Raw genomic sequence first — 23,813 nt, 5'->3', positions numbered from 1 at the left:
TCTTTTTGTGGGGATATTTAAAATCAAAAGTCTACATGAACAAGCCTCGCACAATCGATGACCTGAAGAATTCCATTCGTCAGGAAATAGAAGCCATGCTGAATGAAATGTTGGAGAGAGCCATGCGTAACTTTCGGGAGAGGATCCAAATTTGTATCCAGCAAGAAGGACGTCATCAAATGGTTCAAATGGCTCTGAGAAGTATGGGACTTAACATCTGAGGTCATCAGTCCCCTAGAACATGCAACTACTACCTAACTAATCTAAGGACATCACACACATCCATGTCCGAGGCAGGATTCGAACCTGCGACCGTAGCAGTCGCGCGGTTCCGGACTGAAGCGCCTAGAACCGCTTGGCCACCGTGGCCGGCAGGACGTCATCTCCAAGACATTATTTTTCGAACCTAATTCGTATGTCTATTGCAAAACTGCATTAAAAAATCTATCACTTAATGCTTGTTTTTATTGTTTTTATCAAACCGTGTCCCAGTCATTCAATAGTGAAAAACATGCGTTTCCTCTGCTCCACCTGTATAAACGTCTTGTTTCAACGTATAAATGAGAATATTCAATGCTTGTTGTGGTCAAAAGGAAGGTTCCTGGTATGTCGTTCTGTTATTCGTGTTAATAATGTGGCAAACGATGTCTCAGTGGCTAGACGCAAAAATTGCTGAAAGGTTCCGTGTATCTTCTACATGGTATATTTTTCTGATATTGTTTATTAAGAACTAGAGTTTGTTCTTCAATCGCAAGCCAAAAAGCGCATGAGCCGTGTGAGCCACGACCCACACCACTCCTGCTCGCTTGCTGCACGGACGTGGTTGGAATTTCGGTGCTATCACTGTGCTGTTATCTATTCTGTTCTGTAGAGTTTTTTTATCAGACTGAGCATTGATTTTGCAGTCTCCGCCCCCGCTACATACCCTTGGCGCCTGATTCAGTATTCCAGTGTCACTCTAGTATGACGTAAGACATATAAAACATTGAATTTGTCAATAGTTCGCATCCTGCGAGTAATGTCTTATATAAAAGGAAAAATATTCAGGCACATTCACTGGCATCGTCGCCCAGGCCACACCGCTATGGATAGAAAACTGAAACTTGCAGAGGTTGTTGATCTTATACTGTAGGTTTCGTTTAAAAAGGGATTTTTCGAAATTTCACCCTTAACTGGGTGGAATAGGGGATGCAAGTTTTTTGTTTTTGTTTTTAATGTCACAACTAAAGCAATTTGGAAGCTAGAACTACGAAAATTGGTGTTTGGTTTTTCGGTCAGAAATAAAGAAATACGTCTCTGTATGTCCATCTTTTTAGAGATGGTTGCGGGACTCGGCTGTTCGATACAGGATGTCAAATTAAACACCTTTCAGTCTTCTATTTTCCAAATTTATTTCATTTGGCTACCAGTTTCAGCATTTTACTACACCATCTTCAGGCCTCGGAGCGACGTGTAGGAAGACTCCACCTCGGTTCTGCTCAAAACAGTGGCAGCAATACTGGTATTAGTAGACTTCTACTTGCTATAGTGATCACTTCAACCATCATTGCCGACAGATGATAGGAGGAAATACAATGTAATATATCTCGCGGTGATTTTCCATTGAAAATACAAGTATTTCGCTTCGAACCTACTTGTTGCTGAACGTCGTCTCCATTAATCAGATAATCTCTTCTCTGTTCTGGTTTGTAAGTGAATTTTTTCTTTAGGAACATAACTCTGCGTGAGAAACCGTACTGATCACTGGATCAGGTAGAGATCATGGTTGGGATTTTAGATTGTGACTACTTTTGTAGTACTGATAGCTAGGGCAAAATTTACTATGTTCTGTTGTGGAAGATTTTCAGTGAAAGAATGGCGCTGTACATTTTGAAAATACATCAGTTATCCCAAGTTCTCATTCCTGTGAACTGAATGTGTACGCAGCATAAATTAACTGTAACATTTCGTCGGCACGCTAGCTAACACATCAGTTGTGTAATCATTCCACCTTTTTTCCTTTGTGACGATCAAAAACTGTGCCCCGCACCACGCTTTTGATAGCAAACATGTATTTGTCAATTTGACTTCTATATTAGTGTTAAATTATTTATGGCATATATGTTTTCCATTATCCCAATCCAGTTTAATGTTAAATTATGTTAAAGTCAGTTTTCATGGTTTCACAAGCAGATATATTCTAACTATTCTATACTGATATTTTATTCTGTGCCAAGATTGGAGATTTTTTTTCAGCGAGTTTCTGTGATAGTGGATCTATGACAATTACAAAGAGTTTGGCCAATCTATTGATCTTGATGTGTTGCCGATGTTACTCGCGTAACGACACACGACTGAGAACTCATAACAGATTATTTACTGTGTTGGCGAATTTAACACCAACTATGAATTTTGTCATCATCCATTTCAAACACTCATAATCCAGTCCATCGGACGCTCTCTTTGAAGCTAATGAAAGGACATCTAGTAGAGTTAATGCACAAGCTATGCAGTTACAATAAACAAGCACAACATAAAAAATGGATGTATCAAAAAAGGTACAAAATTGATTCTAGCTATTTACTTTGTCCATCATCTTTTTCTTAAGTTGTGGCAATACAATGAACTTATAGTCTATATTCCGAAAAAAATAGGCATTAAATATACACTTACGAGCCAAAACATTACGACCACTGCCCACCGCCACGTTGGAGGCCGTCTGGTGACGCTGAGGGCACGTGACGCGGTAACAAAAGTACGTAAGCGGAGCAGACACGGACGGGGGATCACCCAAACGAAGATATGGGCTGCAAATTGGGAAATGCATTGAGATAAGCGACTTTGACAAAGGCCAGATTATTATCAAGTAGAGCCTGTGAACGAGTATCTCGGAAACGGCGAAGCTGGTCGAATGTTCACGTGCTACTGTCGTGAGCATCTGCGGAAAGAGGTAGGACAGTGAAACTACCACTAGGCGCTAAATGGTTCGAAGTCCACGACTCTTCGCAGAACTTGGAGTTCGGAGGCTTGCCTGCTCTGTAAAGCAGGATAGATGGTGATATATGGCACCTCTGCCGAAAGAGCACAATGCTAGTGCACGGAGAAGTATTTCATCGTACATTGTCGAACATGTACCTCCCCTACGTATTCACGTGTTGACCCAACGACATCGTCAGTTACGATTGCAGTGGGAACGGGACCATCGGGATTCGACCGTGGATCAATGGAAACGTGTCAACTCTTCGGGTGAATCACATTTTTGTTACACTAGACCGATGGTCGTTTCCACAAAAGCCGTCATCGAAGTGAACGGCGGCTCGAAACGTGCAGCGCGTCACGGCCTCAGGCTGATGGGAGCAGTATTAAGCTGGGAGACATTCTCCTGCGCTTGTATGGGATCTGTGGTACTAACCGACGACACGCTGACAGCTGCGAACAACTGTATCTATTTATGCTTGACGTCTTCCACGATGGTGATCCCATCCTTCTGCAGAATAACTGTCCGTGTCTCGGAACCAGAACCGTGACGCAATGGTTTGAGGGGCATTATAGTGAACTCGCGTAGACGTCTCGGCGGCCGAATTCGCTTGACGGAAATCCTATTGAACCCATGTGGATCGCTATCGTGTACCATTACCGCGTACGCGAGTCAGCGGCCCGTTATTTAAGCGAGTATCATGATCTATGCGTAGACATCTAATGCTACATACCTCCACAAACTTATCAACAAACTGTCGGATTTCTGATACGCAGAATCATTGATGTATTTCGTCCCAAAGACGGACAAACAAGCTATTAAACAGATGGTCATACTGTTTGGACTCATCGGTGAACATTATACAGAGTGTTACAAAAAGGTACGGCGGAACTTTCAGGAAACATTCCTCACACACAAATAAAGAAAAGATGTTATGTGGACATGTGTCCGGAAACGCTTAATTTCCATGTTAGAGCTCATTTTAGTTTCGTCAGTATGTACTGCACTTCCTCGATTCACCGCCAGTTGGCCCAATTGAAGGAAGGTAATGTTGACTTCGCTGCTTGTGTTGACATGCGACTCATTGCTCTACACTACTAGCACCAAGCACATCAGTACGTAGCATCAACAGGTTAGTGTTCATCACGAACGTGGTTTTGCAGTCAGTGCAATGTTTACAAATGCGGAGTTGGCAGATGCCCATTTGATGTATGGATTAGCACGGGGCAATAGCCGTGGCGCGGTACGTTTGTATCGAGACAGATTTCCAGAACGAAGGTGTCCCGACAGGAAGACGTTCGAAGCAATTGATCGGCGTCTTAGGGGGCACGGAACATTCCAGCCTATGACTCGCGACTGGGGAAGACCTAGAACGACGAGGAAACCTGCAACAGACGAGGAAATTCTTCGTGCAGTTGACGATAACCCTCATGTCAGCGTCAGAGAAGTTGCTCCTGTACAAGGTAACGTTGACCACGTCACTGTATGGACAGTGCTACGGGAGAACCAGTTGTTTCCGTAGCATGTACAGCATGTGCAGGCACTATCAGCAGCTGATTGGCCTCCACGGGTACACTTCTGCGAATGGTTCGTCCAACAATGTGTCAATCCTCATTTCAGTGCAAATGTTCTCTTTACGAATGAGGCTCCATTGCAACGTGATCAAATTGTAAATTTTCACAATCAACATGTGTGGGCTGACGAGAATCCGCACGCAATTGTGCAATCACGTCATCAACACAGATTTTCTGTGACCGTTTGGGCAGGCATTGTTGGTGATGTCTTGATTGGGTTCAAATCAAATGGCTCTGAGCACTATGGGACTTAATAGCTATGGTCATCAGTCCCCTAGAACTTAGAACTACTTAAACCTAACTAACCTAAGGACATCACACAACACCCAGCCATCACGAGGCAGAGAAAATCCCTGACCCCGCCGGGAATCGAACCCGGGAACCGGGGCGTGGGAAGCGAGAACGCTACCGCACGACCACGAGATGCGGGCTCTTGATTGGGCCCCCCATGTTCTTCCACCTACGCTCAATGGAGCACGTTATCATGATTTCATACGGGATACTCTACCTGTGCTGCTAGAACATGTACCTTTACAAGTACGACACAACATGTGGTTCATGCACGATGGAGCTCCTGCACATTTCAGTCGAAGTGTTCGTACGCTTCTCAACAACAGATTCGGTGACCGATGGACTGGTAGAGGCGGACCAATTCCATGGCCTCCACGCTCTCCTGACCTCAACCCTCTTTACTTTCATTTATGGGGGCATTTGAAAGCTCTTGTCTACGCAACCCCGGTTCCAAATGTAGAGACTCTTCGTGCTCGTATTGTGGACGGCTGTGATACAAAACGCCATTCTTCAGGGCTGCATCAGCGCATCAGGGATTCCATGCGACGGAAGGTGGATGCATGTATCCTCGCTAACGGAGGACATTTTGAACATTTCCTGTAACAAAGTGTTTGAAGTCAAGCTGGTACGTTCTGTTGCAGTGTGTTTCCATTCCATGATTAATGTGATTTGAAGAGAAGTAATAAAATGAGCTCTAACATGGAAAGTAAGCGTTTCCGGACACATGTCCACATAACATATTTTCTTTCTTTGTGTGTGAGGAATGTTTCCTGAAAGTTTGGCCGTACCTTTTTGTAACACCCAGTATACGTTAAACATTTTGGTATTGTGAGAGTTTTTGGCAATTTAATACCCTAAAGCTCTGCAAGCACCTGTGCTAGAGTACCTAAAAATCTTTTGTCCTGCTAGTCGCTTTTCTATATTATCCGGGACAGCGGAAAGTTTATTATTCGAGTGACTTCGATGATCAGGGCAGAAATGAGGCTTTAGTCCAATGATGAAGGCCAATGCCTTGACTTTCAGAGGCCTGGCGCAATGTAATGCAAACTTGAGCCGATGTAACGCATGATTAACACTTCTTTAAGATTCGAGGAGTAAGACGGAAGGTAACCGTTAATAGTTGAGAGGTCCAAGATCAGATACACGAGCTGCCCCTTACTCAGGGCGTGTCAAGGCCTGGAAACACCCAATACCTTAGTGTTTGTACACACCTGGGGATCATATCGCCAAATACGGTAACCAATGAAATATCGGGTGCTGTCAGTTGTAGAACCTGTGTAACGCCATCTTTTTTGCCTCCTTGGTTAATCATTCCGTCAACTACGAGAACCGACAACGTGAACTGGGCTAGAAGCTTCCGACACTCTAAGGCAGAGGTATAACTTACTTGATTTGACATAACTGCTTATAATTTTATCAGATGCGCAACGGCATGGCGACAGTGCAGGTTCTTCGCCAATTAAACGCACACTTGAGTTCCATATCTCTGCTGTATTCCTGAGCATATAAGTCAGCTATGACAATGAAGCATTTGCAGCTTTCTTCTATAGAAAAACAAAATGTAGACAAGAATATCAAGATACTATTAGCCAGAGCATCAGTACATGGATATTATAAATTGTGTCATTCCCCCATAGCAGACCACGTAAACTGGAGTTGTGCCTTCCGATAGTTGGTATTGAAAAATTTCGATGCACACCTGAAACACTCATTCCAAAGCTGGATGGGAATTTCAATTCCGATCCTAAAAACTATCTGTGCATTTGTATTAGATGAGGGGAAAACTGGCAAATCGAACAGACTACTGATCCTTAGATAAGATTGCAAAACCTTAGAATAACATTATCACTGGGTTTCCTCCATGTTAAGTGGCATTTATCCCCCTTCTAAATTGTCTTCCCACTTTAATCTTATCCGTAGCTACAAGGAAGTGAGGTCGCGATTTTAATTTAACAAAGTAAGATATTTGGGTTACTCGCCTTAAAATCTGATCGGAGCAAAACTAACTTATTTCGGAAAAGCGAGTTTCCATCTTCACACACCAAAGCAAGATTCAGACAAAAAAATCACTAATCGATTGATAAATAAGAAATAAAACTAACCTGGTCTGAAATTCGTTTATTGTATACATTTAGGACCTGATCTGTAGTTTTCGGCCGGCCGAAGTGGCCGTGCGGTTAAAGGCGCTGCAGCCTGGAACCGCAAGACCGCTACGGTCGCAGGTTCGAATCCTGCCTCGGGCATGGATGTTTGTGATGTCCTTAGGTTAGTTAGGTTTAACTAGTTCTAAGTTCTAGGGGACTAATGACCTCAGCAGTTGAGTCCCATAGTGTTCAGAGCCATTTGCACCATTTGATCTGTAGTTTCTATACGATGAACTATTCTGATTCTTTTCATAACGAATGTAGGTGGGAGCTATCTCTTTCGAAACCACTCAATTTTAATTTTAAGATGGTTAAGCGTGGATGGACCGAAATATTTTCTTAAATTGTTTTGATTCTTGTTTATGGGATCTGACTAGTAATTCTGGCACTGAAAAGTAATATTTGTTTCCTCATAACGCATGACAGAGAAGTTCAAAAAGAAGCGAGGGATTGGAGGGGGAAAAGCAGGGACTAGGCGGCTGGCGATGGTAGAGGGGGGGGGGGGGCGACGACACACAGGGGGGAGGGCGGGGGCCGAGGCACGTGGTCGCCTCGCGTGAGTCCACCGGCCGCACGTGCCGGCCCGCACGTCGCACAGCCGTCCGTTCGGCCGCGAGCCGAATCGCGACGGAACTGACCGACAAGCGACATACGTATTTAGCGCGGTCAACAATGGGCGGCGGCGAATGGCCAAGAATAATGTCGTCTTCCAAGTTCTGGGCCACGTTTACACTGCGCGGGCGCGGCAGACGCCGGGAGCTGGTCATGGCCCACAACCATCTGGAACAGACGCGTCTTCTAAATTATGCTTCGACTGCCGGAGAACACTACACAGGGCGATTCCGTAATGATGTTACAAACTTTCAGTGATGACGAAGACGGATAAATAACGAATTTTTGTTAAGGGACCACATCCGGAAACAGCCGAGCCGAAAGTTCTAAGCGAATACTATTCTGATACCTACAATCTCTTTGTTTTCCTTTCTTCGGAAGGGTGTAGCATGGACCAAAACAGGAAAGACATTCCGGTAAACAAGGACTCGAAAATGCTTACCTGAAGAGTTACGACCTCGTCTTCAGTAGAAGAGATGTGTTTCATGCTAGTGCAGCTCAAAGATTTTCGCTTGTAACTTTCGCCTCGATCGTTTCCGGACCAGTGTCCCTCACCACAAACTGACACATTTACCTTTCTCCGTCATCCCTGAAACTTTGTAACATTATCATGGAATCACTCAGTAAAGCGTAAGAAATATTTTACCTGGCCTTTACACGTGTTGTAGTCTGAAGACTAGTTTGAAGCAACTCTCCACACTTGCTTATCCTGTGCAAGACTCCATCTCCACCTAACTGCGTACTTCAAACTGCTCACCCAGCGCCCCCTCCCTCCCCCTCCAAATCAAGAAACATAAACACTTCCAACCGTTGCGAAACTGACTATGACTCGATGCCTCGTCCTATCACCCAGTTCTTATTTTACTTATTTTTTCCCCTACTAGATTCAGTACCTCTTCATTAATCACCCAACCTACCCACCTAATCTTCAGCAGCAACACATTTCAAAAGCTTGTATTCTCGGTTCTTCTCTGTACTCTTAATCGTCCATGTTTCAAGCTCAGTCAGACAAATATTTCCAGAAAACTCTTTCGAAAGCTTAAACTTATCTAAATGACACGATTTTTCGCCATTTCACTATAATTATCTTTATTACGTTACAATTTTAGCTTCCGGGTCATTTCAACTGGAAAAACAACAAACTGTATAAACTATTAAGTGTTTGTCACGACATATTTATGCAGATTACTGCGTGACATGTTCAGCACATGAGAGGCGATGTAAGCAACGCTACACACAGCCTGTATTTTGTAGATTTGACCGCATTATCACATTCGTTTTATTATTTATCCTTTTTTTCTCAGTTGCACTTGAAAACTGTTATAAGCTGAAATTGCAACAGCGGGCATAATAAACACAAATACAGTGTAACAACAAAAATCTAGTCATTTAGAAACGTTTCGATGACGGTGGTCCCCAGTAAAGGAAAGAACATCAACCTAAATCTAAGTCACATGTTAAGGTATTTCTCTTTTTCTGAAAAGCTTTTCTTGCTGTTGCCAGCCTGCATTCTATATCCTGTTTACTTCTGCCATGGTCAGTTAGTTTGCTGCCCAAGAGCAAAATTCGTCTACTACTTTCTGAGTCTTATTTACTACCCTAACTTTCTCAGCATCACCCCACTTATTCGAGCGTATTGCATTACCATTCTTTTATTTTTGTTAATGTTGAACTTATAAATTCTTTTCAAGGCACCTTCCTACCAACTATCCTTTGCCGTCTCTAGCAAAATTGAAGTTCTTATTTCTTCTCCCTTAACTTTAAATTTATTTTCCAAATTACTGCTTGCTCTAAGTAGTACATCATATCTCTCGATTTCAGTCCCATTCGGATAATTCCTTCGTGGTGCGTCGTTTTTATGTCTTAAGAGTGTAAATCGTAATGTCAGTGTTGTCTTGCGTGGACAGTCATGGTAGTTATTCCGACGTATCTTAATACTCCTGAGGGAATATCGTCTACTGAAGGTGTCCTGTTCTATCAGTACTCAGTACAGTTTTCTCGCTGTTCCCAATCTTCCACTTCATCTTCACCCACCTCCTTTCCCAGTTCCATATACACAGACAAAATGAAAAGGCAAGATCACTTTTAACACTAAGCAGTGACCCCCGCAGAATACAACCGAATTCCTCTCGTTAAGCGTCATATTCACACACTTCTTGACAAAAACTGCCGAGAAATGGTTCTCTTTTACATTTCCGTAATTTAGTATGATAGAACAGTATGGAAATACACAATCGATGACTGAATGAATCGAGCTGCATTCGAACTCTCGTATTTACATCTCGGGCGTCATGCTGCAACGGGCGTGGTATTGGTAGCCTAAGTGTAGTGGCACGCCATGAGGACGTTACTTAAGAAGATAAGCGAGTCACACATTGACCAGTGAACTTAATTAACGACCGATTCGGCACATGACTCAATGGTTATTTTCAAATTGCGTTGTTCGCAATTTCAACCAGAGTAAAATAAGTGCAGTACACCACATCTGAGCGCTTACTTGGTTTTTAACTAGCGACCAAGGATGACACCATAGTCTCCAAGTTGACTGTACCAGTGATCAAGATTCACGTTCATATTGTTACCGTGATTGTATCTCACAGTTAATCTCAAAGTCATATTTCTACAAATATTGTTGTTTTTTTTTCTGGTGCTTCCTCAGGCGTAGAAAATCTACGTCAGTACTGACTGCTGTATCACATTCCTTCAACTTGTTTCATGTAATTTGTGGATTTTCCTGTAAAGTATTGCTTAGTGCCCCTGTGCACATTCGACTCCAGCTCAAAATCAATTGTCGCAAAGGAAAAGCACTTTGATATGTCTCTATAATCGCTGTCCATTAAAACGGATAACTGCAGTCAGGTAATACAGGGACTTGTTCATTCTGCGACACACTTCTCTATGAACTCTGCCACCGAAAGTAAACAAATGAATACTGAAAACCATATTTGGTACCTATGGCTGATGCGGGCTTGCAAAAAGACAGCATACGGAAAAAAATTCGAACAGTTAATAGCGCGGACAGCAGCAACAAGAAGTATTACAAGTCGAATCATGATAATGAAAATTATGCAACTGTATTTACGAAATAACAAGCGCAATCACATTTAGCTATTAGTATCATCCGTCTCAAAATTTTTGGAAATTTGTGGTAAGTTCCTATGGGACCAAACTGCTTAGGTCATCGGTCCCTAGGCGTACACACTACTTAATCTATCTTTAACTTACGCTAAGGACAATACACACACACCCATGCCCGAGGGAGGACTCGAACCTCCGACGGGGGGAGTCACGCGAATCGTGGCAAGGCGCCCAAGACCGCGCGGCTACCTCGCGCGGGTCAGTCTCAAAGAAAAATATAAAAATTCTCAATGTATAGTTGGCATACGTGCATTGTTAATTTGATCTGATATTTCAGCTATGCTTCATTTGTAAGTGGAAGTTGTTACTGTGTGGACGTCATCGTTTCATTTCCGCAATAATTTTTTTTACTCGCGCACGCACGTCACCCACATTGACTCACAGGCGGATTTTACCGTACAGGTAAGATTTTTCTTCCGTCTGATACAATTTGCAAATGATCCTTCACGTAAGCTAGGATCATCATTATTTGGTTTTCGGTATGGCATGTTCTGGTTGAGTTTTTTAACTGAAAGAAAAAAGTCGTAATTCTCTTGCCGACTCCGCACGATACTGCTGAAATTAACTCGCAATCACCTAAGCCTCTAATAGTACTTCGTAATATGACAAAAGGGGGCGTGGACTCGGCGGATCAGATGTGTTTCACATGAAGCACAGCTAGGAAAACAAGAAGCTGGCCTATGGCGGTTTTCTTCAGAAAACTCGATTTGCTGGAGTTAACTCGTACAAACTTTTCAGATGTGTTTCACATGAAGCACTGCTAGGAAAACAAGAAGCTGGCCTATGGCGGTTTTCTTCAGAAAACTCGATTTGCTGGAGTTAACTCGTACAAACTTTATACAACCGAAGTCGCTAGAGAAAATAATGACAAAAGAAGACTTTATCTCAGAGACCTTGCTCAAATGTTGTTGGAAGCTCAGCAAACGAGTATTGAACAGGAGGCTTCCGAAGGAAATAAAGCTTAGATTGTTAAAAAACACCCTAAGATATATGTTCTGGGAACGAGCTCAATGAGAAACTTTTCTCTAGTCGCCAAAGTATTAATTTTCTGAGTCTCAGTTCTAGTTTTTGAGTGTGTTTAATGAGATTCTTCTCAATTTTTATTTAGATTGCTAGAGATATGTATACTATCTCATTTATTTCTTTATGAGATACTTCCTTAATTCGTATGCTAAACACAATGTTGAACGAGACTCGAACTGGGGCCTTTGCCTTTCGCGGGCAAGTGCTTTACCATCTGAGCTACCCAAGCACGACTCCCGACCTCACCCCATAGCTCTCATACCGCCAGTACCTCGTCTCCTACCTTCCAAACTTCACAGAGGCTCTCCTGCATACTTTGCAGAACTAGCACTACTGGAAGAAAGGATATTGCGGAGACATTTTCCCTACACGCTGAACAGAATGACGGCATACAAGTGTGCGAAATGTGATACACCCAACTGCTTACAGAGCTCCATGAAAATGTTAAAATTAGTGTAGAAAATTTGTTAATTTTTTTCCTTTGTTTGCATACATATCAAGTTATCTGAGGAAACAAGTCAACTCTAGAAACTATTTCCTTCGAAACGCTAATATTTAATTTGTTTTTGTGCATAAGAATAATCAAATTTATAAACTATTTCATTTGAAAACTTAGTACATAATTTTGTAATTTTTGCATATTTGATGGCAAATTTTGATTTAACCACAATAAACATATTAATTTTCATATTTCATCACGCTTTTAAATTGTTATTTATTTTCGATAGTCACTAAAGTGGACATAAAATGCAAAATTTGGTCATGTTAGTCTCCCAGACGGATTTTACCGTTGGCACTAATTTTTCACATATTACCAACTATGGTTAGACCTCACTCAAATGGGGCCCTGATGATGTGTACGACTTGGTACTGAATTTTGGGCAAGAGTAGCGTTCAAATGGTTCAAATGGCTCTGAGCACTATGGGACTCAACTGCTGAGGTCATTAGTCCCCTAGAACTTAGAACTAGTTAAACCTAACTAACCTAAGGACATCACAAACATCCATGCCCGAGGCAGGATTCGAACCTGCGACCGTAGCGGTCTTGCGGTTCCAGACTGCAGCGCCTTTAACCGCATGGCCACTTCGGCCGGCAGAGTAGCGTTCCCATTCCGAATACTTTATTGGTTTTACGAGCACGATGAAGAGATCACAAATTTACAGCCAAACGTTGATGTTTTCGTAGCCGTGACCGATGAAGCACATAAATTATTACTACCATGAGAAGGTCGAATAATATTAAAAGTTACCAATTTTAACTCTGTCTGTCGGCAGATAACGTATACGATGTGTATCAAGCCTAGGACGCCTAGGGGGAGGTAGGGGGTGTTCCTTCAACTCACAACAGGTTATGTTCCTCTCTGCTCATGTAAATGTCATACAACATTTGCCCTTCAAGTTATTGTTTTTTCGATAGTGTATAAAGTTAACTATCAATAAACTTTGTAGATAACTCCTGAAAAAAAATGAAATTTTCAATGTAATTTCAACAAGCCCGCCTCCTATTATGTTTCCATGCTACAGAAAATTTTTCTACGTAATATTTTTTTATTTCTCGTCTCTACAACGATGCATGCCTGTGTGCCTTGTTGGTTGGCATTCTTTATATCCTTAACAATTAGTTTATTTTTAGCGGAAGTGGTTGTTGTTAAAAATGGCTGTAAGCACTATGGGACTTAACATCTATGGTCATCAGTCCCCTAGAACTACTTAAATCTAACTAACAGAAGGACATCACACAACACCCAGTCATCACGAGGCAGAGAAAATCCCTGACCCCGCCGGGAATCGAACCCGGGAACCCGGGCGTGGGAAGCGAGAACGCTACCGCACGACCACGAGCTGCGGACAGGTTGTTGTTAACATTCAGCTGCTATTTATCTTGTGTACTTCCAGCGAGTTAGTTCAGTCAGTTCCCTGTTGTTCATGTTGAGATTCAGGAATGTTTAAAATAATTCGTGAATCATCTTTAGAAAGAATTATGATTGATATTTTAAATGACGATTCTAATCCAGGGAGAAGAAAGTGAAGATGAGGATGGTGTTGTAGAGTATGATCCAGACTGGGAAGGTGACGTGGACATTAGACACGATGAAGATAATGTAGCATCAGGTAGTGACCATCACGATGTGAGTGCGGCCAAGTCTGGAAGAAGATATGTAATCACACAGCCCAGAATACCTATAGTGCGTTTAAAATTAGTTGCGGCTTTTGACGTTTGGCTCAACGGACGGGCACGACGCCGTTACTGAGGTAACACCAATGGCGAGCAGCTTTCCCTACCACGCCGTCAGCAGCTCCGTAGTAAAGCGCCCCTGTTGCCACGTCGTGGATGAACAGTACATCTTTTCGCGCACCAATGCATCTGTGTTCATTACCTCTCGTTATAAAGTGGTGTTTTCCAGCTTTCAAGTTTTCTACAGTCGTCAGGTATTGTAAGCAAGTGTTTTGTGTTGGCACTGCATTAATAACAATGCAGCACGTCTGAACAAGGGATTTGCAAGAAAAGTGGCCGTCCAAGAACACGTCCCGGCTATGAAGATAAAGTTATGCTGTAAAATATTCCTCCAAATTCAGACAATTTTAACGGACAACCCTCCACGCCACTCCTTTGCGATGGTAAAGCTACAACAATGCAGTGGAGAAAAGCTGATGTTTTGCTCTGGGTACAAGGAAATGTTCCATTGGATAAAGTTGAACATAGCATGTATAAGGGGAAGTTAATGGAACTTGTAGCGCTGCACAAGCCAAAAACTTCACGCCGCCAGGTAGACTCGACGCTCGAGTCTCCCAAGTGGCGTCAAATCGAAAGACTTGCACCCGGCGAACGGTCTACCCGACGGGAGGCCCTAGTCACACGACATTTACATTTTTTTACCAGGTCGACGAACTGGCTAACGCTAAAGGTTAAAGTTTAATCAGTCTTTCTCCGTCTCATGCTAATTTAAATCCGACTGAGAATATACGGGCCTTGGTGAAAAGTGATGTGGCAATAAACAAGACATTTACGCTCAATGAGGTTGAAATGCTGAAAGAAGAAGCCAATGCAAATGTTACACCACAGGACTAGTCTCGAGTTGTCAGCCATACCAAAAAGGAGACATGTATACATGAAGGACTGTGAAGATTTCATACAAAACTCTCTTGTTGCCTTGTTAGTATCTGTTTCTTTTGCCAAAAACACAGCAGGGTTTACAAATATCCGTCTCAATAAGATTCTAATGCTGTTGATATTGTGACATAGTCCTGTAATAGTGTATTGTTAAACTAGCAACTGAGGACACAACAGCTCAATAGTTAAGAAAAAGCCCATTATCAGTAAAAAAAAATAAATGTGTAACTTCATCACATGTATTGCTGCAAAATCCACAGCAATTCTCGTTTCATCAGCCATTGAAGTCCTTAAAAATTACACTATTTCTCACCAGCCATTTAAGTCCTTAAAAATTACACTATTTAAAAAACTGTAGTATTGTGGGAGATATGGAAGTTCCACATATTAATCATACCGTAAAATACTCTCCTCTTCGCGTGCTGTCATTTGCCAAAATCTTGTACCAATATATCACACCATTCACGACTTACGAGGGACTAACGAATATTTCATTCTTGGTTTTTCACTGGCGCATGCGTTCGTTATGGAGCGGTTTACATACATTCCATTTTCTCGACATGGGAGGCAAAGAGCGGTATCCATCCAAGTTTAGAGAATAATTCAATATGTTATCTAAATTTCATTTACAGCAACATATGACCTCTAACGCACACCATACGCTAATTCATAACGACTCCTATTTTTTACTGCAAACTTTAAAAGTTTTTTCTTGCAGTAGTTTATCTAGTATCGAAATATTACAATAGCTATCACGATTAATGAGATGATAGGCAGTTCATCGTGAAGCTGACGAATTAAGCTATATGTGCGAGAATCAAGAATTTATTACCGAATAGTTTCTTTAAGATAGTGTGAGAAAGAGTGTAGATGGGCCGGCTTTCGTGGCTTGCTGTTTCCGCAGTCAAGAAGCTTGGCAGCTTCCAAGCCGAGTAGTCTGGCATTATCGTCACCAGCTGACGAGTTCAGCACAGCCAGACAGCTACGCTTCCCTCGACCCACACCGTACCGAACTATAGAAAGTCGCAACTAATTTTAAACAGACTATGGAAGGTCTCTTGCAAATACAGTAAGGGAGCAGGCAGGAGGAACTCCAGCCAGTGTTTGTCATTCTCCTGGAGAAGCCTTAATGTTACTTTTTACACCTGACAGCATGGATATTATAGAAAAACCTTTAAATGAAGAGACAATTAGGCTAAATGTTACTTCTACCAATGAGAAAATCATCCCAATCTTTCTCCCAGTATTTTTACTTTACTTTAGCATATACCAGCCGGCGCGATTTAATCATGTTGTGCTGTTCCTGCTGATTACACTGTAATTTTTCTGGTAAGATTCTTTTCATTTTTTGTTGGTTCCTTCGTTTGCGCAAATTCTAAGCATTTCCTTGTAATTCAAATTTTTAATGGGTCAGTGGACAGTATGTCTTTCATAGCGTTGCTACGTAATTGTTTAGGGCAGTGCACAGTTGGATTTTCGTAGTGGTTTCCGAGTAACATTTTGATTTAATTTTCTGCACAGTCAACGCCAGTTAGTTTTGTTTTCCTGTAAATTTGTGCACTGAGACAAGCTGTTCGATAGTTATTTCAGTTCAACCCTTTTATAACAGAGGACAGCACATTCAGGTTTCAATCAAAAACAGGCAAACCTTTTAATACTCATGAACGAACGAACGGTCCAGTCAGAGCGAAAACTTTCAATTGGAATTATTAGGTTTGATGACAAAACTACCTTCCAGCAAAGAAAGGAAGCAACAAGTCGACAACAAAGTGAACGACAGGTTTCCACTACTTTATAAACCAGGAGTGCACCTCACCACTGATGAGATGCTCAGCTTGTTTAGAGGACGCTGCTCCTTCACAGTAGGAGGAATTGGGCAACTATGGCATCCTTATGTGAATGATGTCATGTGCAAGATCAGATACTTCATGAATATGGAACCCTACGCAGGTAAAGTATGGATACTATCCAAGGAAGAACGAGGTTCAGCAGCTGTCGTTAAACGCTTGGCAGTGCATCTGAAAAATATTGGTCGAAATATTACGAGGGTAATCCCAAAAGTAAGGTTTCCTATTTTTTATAGGTACATAGACCTGTTTATTTCTACAATGGTTTACATCAGTTTACTGCTTGAAGATTTAGCTATTTTTCGACATGATCACCATTTCTGTCGTTGCATTTTTGTAGACGCTGTGGCAGTTTTTGTATGCCCATGTCATACCAGCTCGCCATGAACCTCTTCTTTCACCTCGTCGTCGGAGCTGAATTGCTGGGACCACAATTAACGCTGACAGGTACTGTGAGATTCTGCAAAAACTCAAACGGGAATTCAGAACCGGAGAAGAGGAATGTTGAGCAAGGGCGTACACATTCTCCATGACAACGTTCGCCCACACATTGCTCGGCAAACCGTTGCTCTCCTGCAACAGTTTCAGTGGAACCTAATCACCCACTCACTGTATAGTCCTGACTTGGCGCCCAGTGACTGTCACCTGTTCCCTAGGTTAAAAGAAGCGATTCAGCTCCGACGACGAGGTGAAAGAAGAGATTTATAAGGTTCATAACTTTCTGAACAGCATGGTGGAGAGCTGGTATGACATGGGCATACAAAAACTGCCATAGCGTCTACAAAAATGCATCAACAGAAATGGTGATTCCGTCGAAAAATAGCTAAATGTTCAAGCTGTAAACTGAGGTAAACCATTGTAGAAATAAACAGGTCTATGCACTTATAAAAAATAGGAGTCCTTACTTTTGGGATTACCCTCGTACTATAAAGCGACACTATAGATCAGTGCATTTGGCAGGAGAGTTATACCAAGACTAGAAAATTACTACAATAGGAACTTTCCAGTCACTCAGGAAGCACATTCCAGAGATAAAGAAGAATACATCAGATCGAAAGTTATATTCGTCAATGTTCATGTTCACAGATCCAACGACAGGTAAGCCACAAGTTATTTTGGTATTTTACACAGTAAAAACAAAACCAAGTTAAAACTTGCTGATATTATTAACTATCTACCAACATAAAGGCACTGAAGAAGGAAAGAAGATTAAAAGTCTGTATTATAATTCCACTAAAGATGGAATTGATACCACTGATCAAATGGCTCATACACCTGAAAGAAGGAAACAAAGAGATGTCCTCTCACAGTATTTCACTCTCTCATAGATATCAGTGCAACCATCAGTATTTATGTAACCACCATATTCATCAAACGACATCCAAGATCTAATGAGAAGAAACACAACGAATTGAAACTTTTTCTTCTGAAACCTGAGTTCCAACTAGTGAACCTGCAAATAGCAAAAATAGGTACTAATGTAAGAGGGTTTTCTAACCAAACTGTTGAGCCAATGGAAAGTATTCTACAAAAAAAAAAAAAAAAAAAAAAAAAATCAAAGAAGTGACAACACATAAAGATCAGCTTCCTGTATGAAAAAGTCGGTGCCATTTTTGCGTAAAAGAAGCAGAAGTACAACAATCAAAACCAAAACAGTACTGTGGACAGTGTCATAAACGTGTGTGTAACATGCATTCAGAAAGAATTGTGTAGTGTATCTCCTGCTTGAAGCTGAGTATCAGAGTAGTATGTGTAATGTTTCAAAACATTTTTATTTTGTGTTGCAATATGCCAATTCTTTACTGATTCAATCTAGTATTTGAAAGTATTAACATTTATAAGTTACAGTCTTGTAAAATACGTAATCCTTTTTGAAACCTGTAATTTTTTTACCTGCAGACTATTTTAACACCAGTGGCTTCACTGAACTCTCCGTCCTCTTTCGGCACTCCTGTTACAAAAAAGGCTTAGGCGTCCTAGGGTTAAGACCTAACTTGGGTAGATGGGGAAGGAATTAAAACGGAAACTCATTTAGTGCATCGGATCTATCTGATGCAAAAGTACACAATTTATGCTAAACAGAATGTGTTAACAAGAACACAACTACGATAATGTTGGTAACTGAGGTCACAACTCACCCTTGACACTTTCTTCTTATGAAAGTTAAATTCGTCGTCTTCTGATGTAGCTGCTGCAGTTGTGAAGTTGAGATTCCTGAAACACACTCGCTTCGGTAAGCATTCTAGCACAGTAATAACGTCAACATTTTAAATAGTTCAAAAAGTATGTAAGAAAATTAATTCTGATATTGCAAAACAACACTAAACGAATGTTTGCCATCTTGGCACATTACATCGACTTAACAACAAACGTTTAGTATAACAAAGTGCACAAGCAGTTGAGAAACGTAACAACTGGAAGAGCAGCTGGTAGCTTGCACTGACGAACTGATTTGGAAGAGCATCACATGCTCAACAGCCGCTACACTGGAAACAGAGTGGTAAGAGGGGCACAAGCACGTCATTTGAAACAAATGAACTATAGTGTATCCTGTCTCTTACTGTGCGTAATATTACACAATGACTACACCGTTAATTTCCTTGACTTTAACATCCTCTTGATGCTCGTAATATTGCCATCAGAATTGAGAGTTGAGAAGAAAAGACAGCACATACCACGAACGTAACCCAAATGAACATTTCAAGCAGCGTGCCCGTTGGAATCATAACTACACTGCTGATACTACACATCATGGGAGAGACAAGAACTGATGGAGCATATAACTAATAAGGACTTCGTCGAACAACTAATCTTTTCATCAGAATGACTGATTCATTGGTAGGTTTATAGGAAAGTGCACCACAGCTACAAAATAGACCTCAATTGACATTTGTTATTTCTTCTTGTGCGTTGCTTGTCTGTTTGGGGACCCTGTCAGGGTGGATTACAGTAAATGACTGCAGTAGTTCAGAGGGCTGCTCACAGATTTTTAAAGACCGATCAGTTCAGTATGAGAATGGTATGAACAAACCCAGTGATTTCAAATCATGGAAGTTTTGGAAGAAAGACGTTCTTTGTGTGGAAGTTTAATCAGAAAGTTTAAAGTACGAGATCTATTCAAAAAATTCCGGAACATTCGTAATTTCGCGCCAATGGTGTGTTGAAGCCAAATGCAGTTGGCATCCCTGCACACCCTTGTGTTTAATGTGTAACAGCCGGAAGTTTCATGTTGCATGTCTGTTAGTCATTGTTCGGCGCTGTTTGTCGCACAATTTGCGAATTTCTAAATAACAGTCAGAGAAGCACTAGTCTCCAAAGGATGCAAGAAGCCTACGGTGGTGAGTACTTAAGCTGTACTCTGTGTTACAAATGGTTCACACTGTTTAAAAATGGCCGGACGGAAGTTAATGGTGACCATCGTTCAGGATGCCCCTCGACGTCTACCGATGACGTTCATGTCAGGAATGTCAATGAAATTGTGCATGCCAATCGAAGATTGACTGTCTGAGAGATTGCAGAAAGATGTAACATTTCAATTGGATCATGTCGTGAAATCCTGACACAGCATCTTGGAGCCCATCGTGTTGCCGCCAAGTTCATCCTATGGAGTCAAGACCAGAAAGATCTTTGTCTCACAATCTGTGAAGAGCTTTTGGATTGCGCAAATGAGAACGAGATGTTCCTTGAGAGAATCATAACTGGTGATGAGACATGGGTCAACGATTATGATGTTGAGACCAAAGTATAAGCTTCACAATGAGCTGGGAAAGATTCTCTAAGACCAAAAAAAGCTATCAGGTCAGGTCAAATGTCAAAGCCATACTGGTAGTTTTCTTTGACTTTAATGGATTAGTTCAGTATGAATTCGTGCCACAGGGACAAACTGTTAAATCTTAAATCAATAGTAGTGTCGGGAGGTGTTGCGACGCCTGCGAGAAAATGTGAGAAGGAAACGGCCTGAAATGTCGAGCCAATTCATGCCTCTAGCATCACGATAACGCACCAGCTCATTCATTCCCACTGATGCATGACTACTGCACAAAAAACTTAATTATTGTGCTGTCTCATCCTCTGTGCTCTCCAGGCCTGGCCCCTGCGGACTTTTTTTTAATTTCAGTAGTTGAAAACCCCGCTGAAACGACGAAGATTTACAACGATAGATGAAATAAAAGAAAATTCGTAGACGGCGCTTCGCGCGATTCAGCTAGACGTGTACCAAGACAGCTTCCAGGAGTAGAAGCGGCGTTAGGAGTGGTGCATCAATTGAGGAGGAGAGTATTTCGGACACAGTGCACGACGCACAAAAATTAAGCGTAACAAAATTTTGTGGACAAAGTCCCAGAAGTTTTTCAACAGACCTCGTACAAGCATTCGGGATGGACTGTAAACGGATTCTACTACGTTCATTGTTTATCTCACGGGAGGGCCATAAAAACAAAACAACTAAGAATAGGATGTGCGCGAACGAACTCTTTAAATTATTATTACACAAGGAATTAAGGTTCTCCGCTGAGGAGTGAACACTATCGAATCACTTTCCTCTGTCGTCGCAAGTAATTTTCCAGTCTCCACACAATCTTAATTTTTCCAAGCCACTTTGAGATTTGTCAAAATCTCTTTTAAGTGTATGTCCTAGAGGTCGTCCTCCGATGGGAAACTCTTCTTTAAGTCTCTTGAAGGTCTTGTTTGGTAGTGCCTTAATGCCAGGCCCTATGCATTGCAATCTTTAGGTTTTCCTTTTTGCGTCTGTATCTGGTTCTCTGTGTAAAATCATAATCTTCGTCATTACGTAGTATTCTCCAATCATTGGCGTTGCTAACTCTTATAGGCCAAAATATCCTTAATTTACTTTCTTTTTTTGTGAAAGTATTCGTTTCAGTGATGTAGGTTCAAACTGATACAGTTCATGATTTGATCAGAGAGATTTAGATTTTCTAGAGTGAACTCGCTTTTGAAAACTGTCATGCGGCCATATTAACAAAAGTTGACCTTTTGCATAAAGTATTCGATTTCGGCTTTTATGCAGTATCAGAGGCTAGCAGGCCCCCAAGTTAACGAAATTCATTGGTCATCTACATCTATATTCTGCAAACCACTGTGAGGTGCGTGGCAGAGGATACACCCACTGAACCAGTTATTAGGGTTTCTTCCCGTTTCCTTCACGTATGGAGCGCGGAAAGGATGACTGTTTGAATGCCTCTATGCGTGCAGTTATTATTCTACTCTTATCCTCACTATTCCTATGCGAGTGATACGTAGGGGATTGTGGTATAGTCTTAGAATCATCATTTAAAGCCGGTTCTTGAAACTTTGTTAAAAGTCTTTCTCAGAACACTTCATGTCTGTCTTCAAGACTGTGACAGTTCAATTTCTTCAGTATCTCTGCGACACTCTCCCAGGGATCAGACAAGCTTGTGACCATTCGTGCTGCCCTCATCTGTATACGCTCAACATCCCCTATTAGTCCCATATAGTATGGATCCCACATACTTAAGCAATATTCTAGAAATGGTCGCACGACTGATTTGTAGGCAATTTTCTTTGTAGTCTGAGTGCACTGCCCCAGTATTCTATCAATAAACCGAAGTCTATCACCTGCTTTAGCCGCGATTGAACCTATGTGATCATTCCATTTTACATACCTACGAAATGTATTTGTACGAGTTGGCGGATTCCAACAGTGACTCACTGATATTACAGACATGGTATACTACGTTTTTTCGTTTTGTAAAGAGCACAATTTTACATGTATGTACATGTAAAATAAGTTGCCATGATTAGCACCACTTTGAAATCTTATCAAGACCTGACTGAATATTTATGCAGCTATTTTCGGATAATACTTCATTACAGAGAACTGCATCATCTGCAAAAAGTCTGAGATTACTATTAACATTGTCTGCAAGGTCATTGATGTACAACATGAGCAGCAAGGATCCCAACACACTTCCCTGGGGCACCGAAGTTACTTCTACATCTGATGATCACTCTTCGCAAAGGTTGTGTTATTAATTTGCAGTGCATTATTATTTTTTGGCATGCGGGTTAAGGTGAAGTATACTGGTTTACCTGTATTCATTCGAATACTTGTCACTTTCTTAGCATTTGTTATTTGTTTTGTTACAGCCTAATTCATTTTCATGTGAAAAAGCAACGTCGTCAGCTCACGCGCAACATACATCGTAATGCAGCGAGGTCGATGCGCAGTGTTTAACAATAAAGCTCGTAACTGTCCGTAACACTTGTTTTATGCTTTCGAGGATTCCTTCGAGGTGTTGCTCTTTGTTTTGCTTGGCAATAAGTTAGGTGCCCCGTGCACGACTACTCTGCCCCTGCGGGACCTCCGCCTCGTGTGACGTGAACTCAACCGCTCCCCACGTGCGCAAGCAGCAGCCGTGATGTGCCAGTCCTGCAGTCGTCTCCAGGCGCTAATAGACGCATTTACGTAGGCATTCACTGGCCGCGGATGCGTCACAGCCATTGGCGTTACGTCAGCCTATTATGCTTCAATCATTTTCGTTTCAGATTTCTGCTAGATTCCAGGATATCTGCTTGGCAGAGGCAGGTAAACTTATTCGGAAAGCATACCAACTCATAATTCAGTAAGACTTCAGAGTATAAAGGTAAAGTACAGATTTCTCGTACTTTCTGAAAAAGATCATGTTTTCTCGGTCATAAAACACGGAATTATTTTTCCAAAAAAATGGTTCAAATGGCTCTGAGCACTATGGGACTCAACTGCTGTGGTCATCAGTCCCCTAGAACTTAGAACTACTTAAACCTAACTAACCTAAGGACATCACACACATCCATGCCCGAGGCAGGATTCGAACCTGCGACCGTAGCAGTCGCACGGTTCCGGACTGCGCGCCTAGAACCGCGAGACCACCGCGGCCGGCTTATTTTTCCACATAGTCCCTTTCTTGTAGTGCACTGATTCTGTCTCTGACGTGTGATTCTGGTTGTCCTGCAAAACATTCGTCTACAGGTCTCATGGATTCCTCACTCCACTCAATACGCTTTTCAAGCACAAATTTCATTACACACAGGAATAGGTTGAAGGCAGTCCCTGCCGAATTCCGTGCATAATGACGATATTCCAACTAGCTGTAGTTC

The 23,813-nt window shown here is 41.8% G+C and overlaps 1 protein-coding gene across 4 annotated transcripts in view; it reads right to left on the bottom strand.

Moving 5' to 3' along the window:
- Positions 1-23,813, bottom strand: part of LOC126259670 (transcription factor cwo) — a 160,536-nt gene that overhangs the window by 19,354 nt on the left and 117,369 nt on the right. For 2 of the 4 annotated variants that reach the window (XM_049956619.1, XM_049956628.1), the window contains one exon: positions 18,836-18,911. The exons of the other annotated variants lie outside the window; for them this stretch is intronic. In XM_049956619.1, the coding sequence (XP_049812576.1) occupies positions 18,836-18,911 (76 nt within the window). The remainder of the gene's footprint in view (positions 1-18,835; positions 18,912-23,813) is intronic. 4 annotated transcript variants of the gene reach the window in all.

This window comes from Schistocerca nitens, chromosome 1 (assembly GCF_023898315.1).
Source record: "Schistocerca nitens isolate TAMUIC-IGC-003100 chromosome 1, iqSchNite1.1, whole genome shotgun sequence".
NCBI classification, from domain to species: domain Eukaryota; kingdom Metazoa; phylum Arthropoda; class Insecta; order Orthoptera; family Acrididae; genus Schistocerca; species Schistocerca nitens.
Note: the sequence above shows the minus strand (reverse complement) of the source record. Positions and strands in the feature narration are given on the sequence as shown.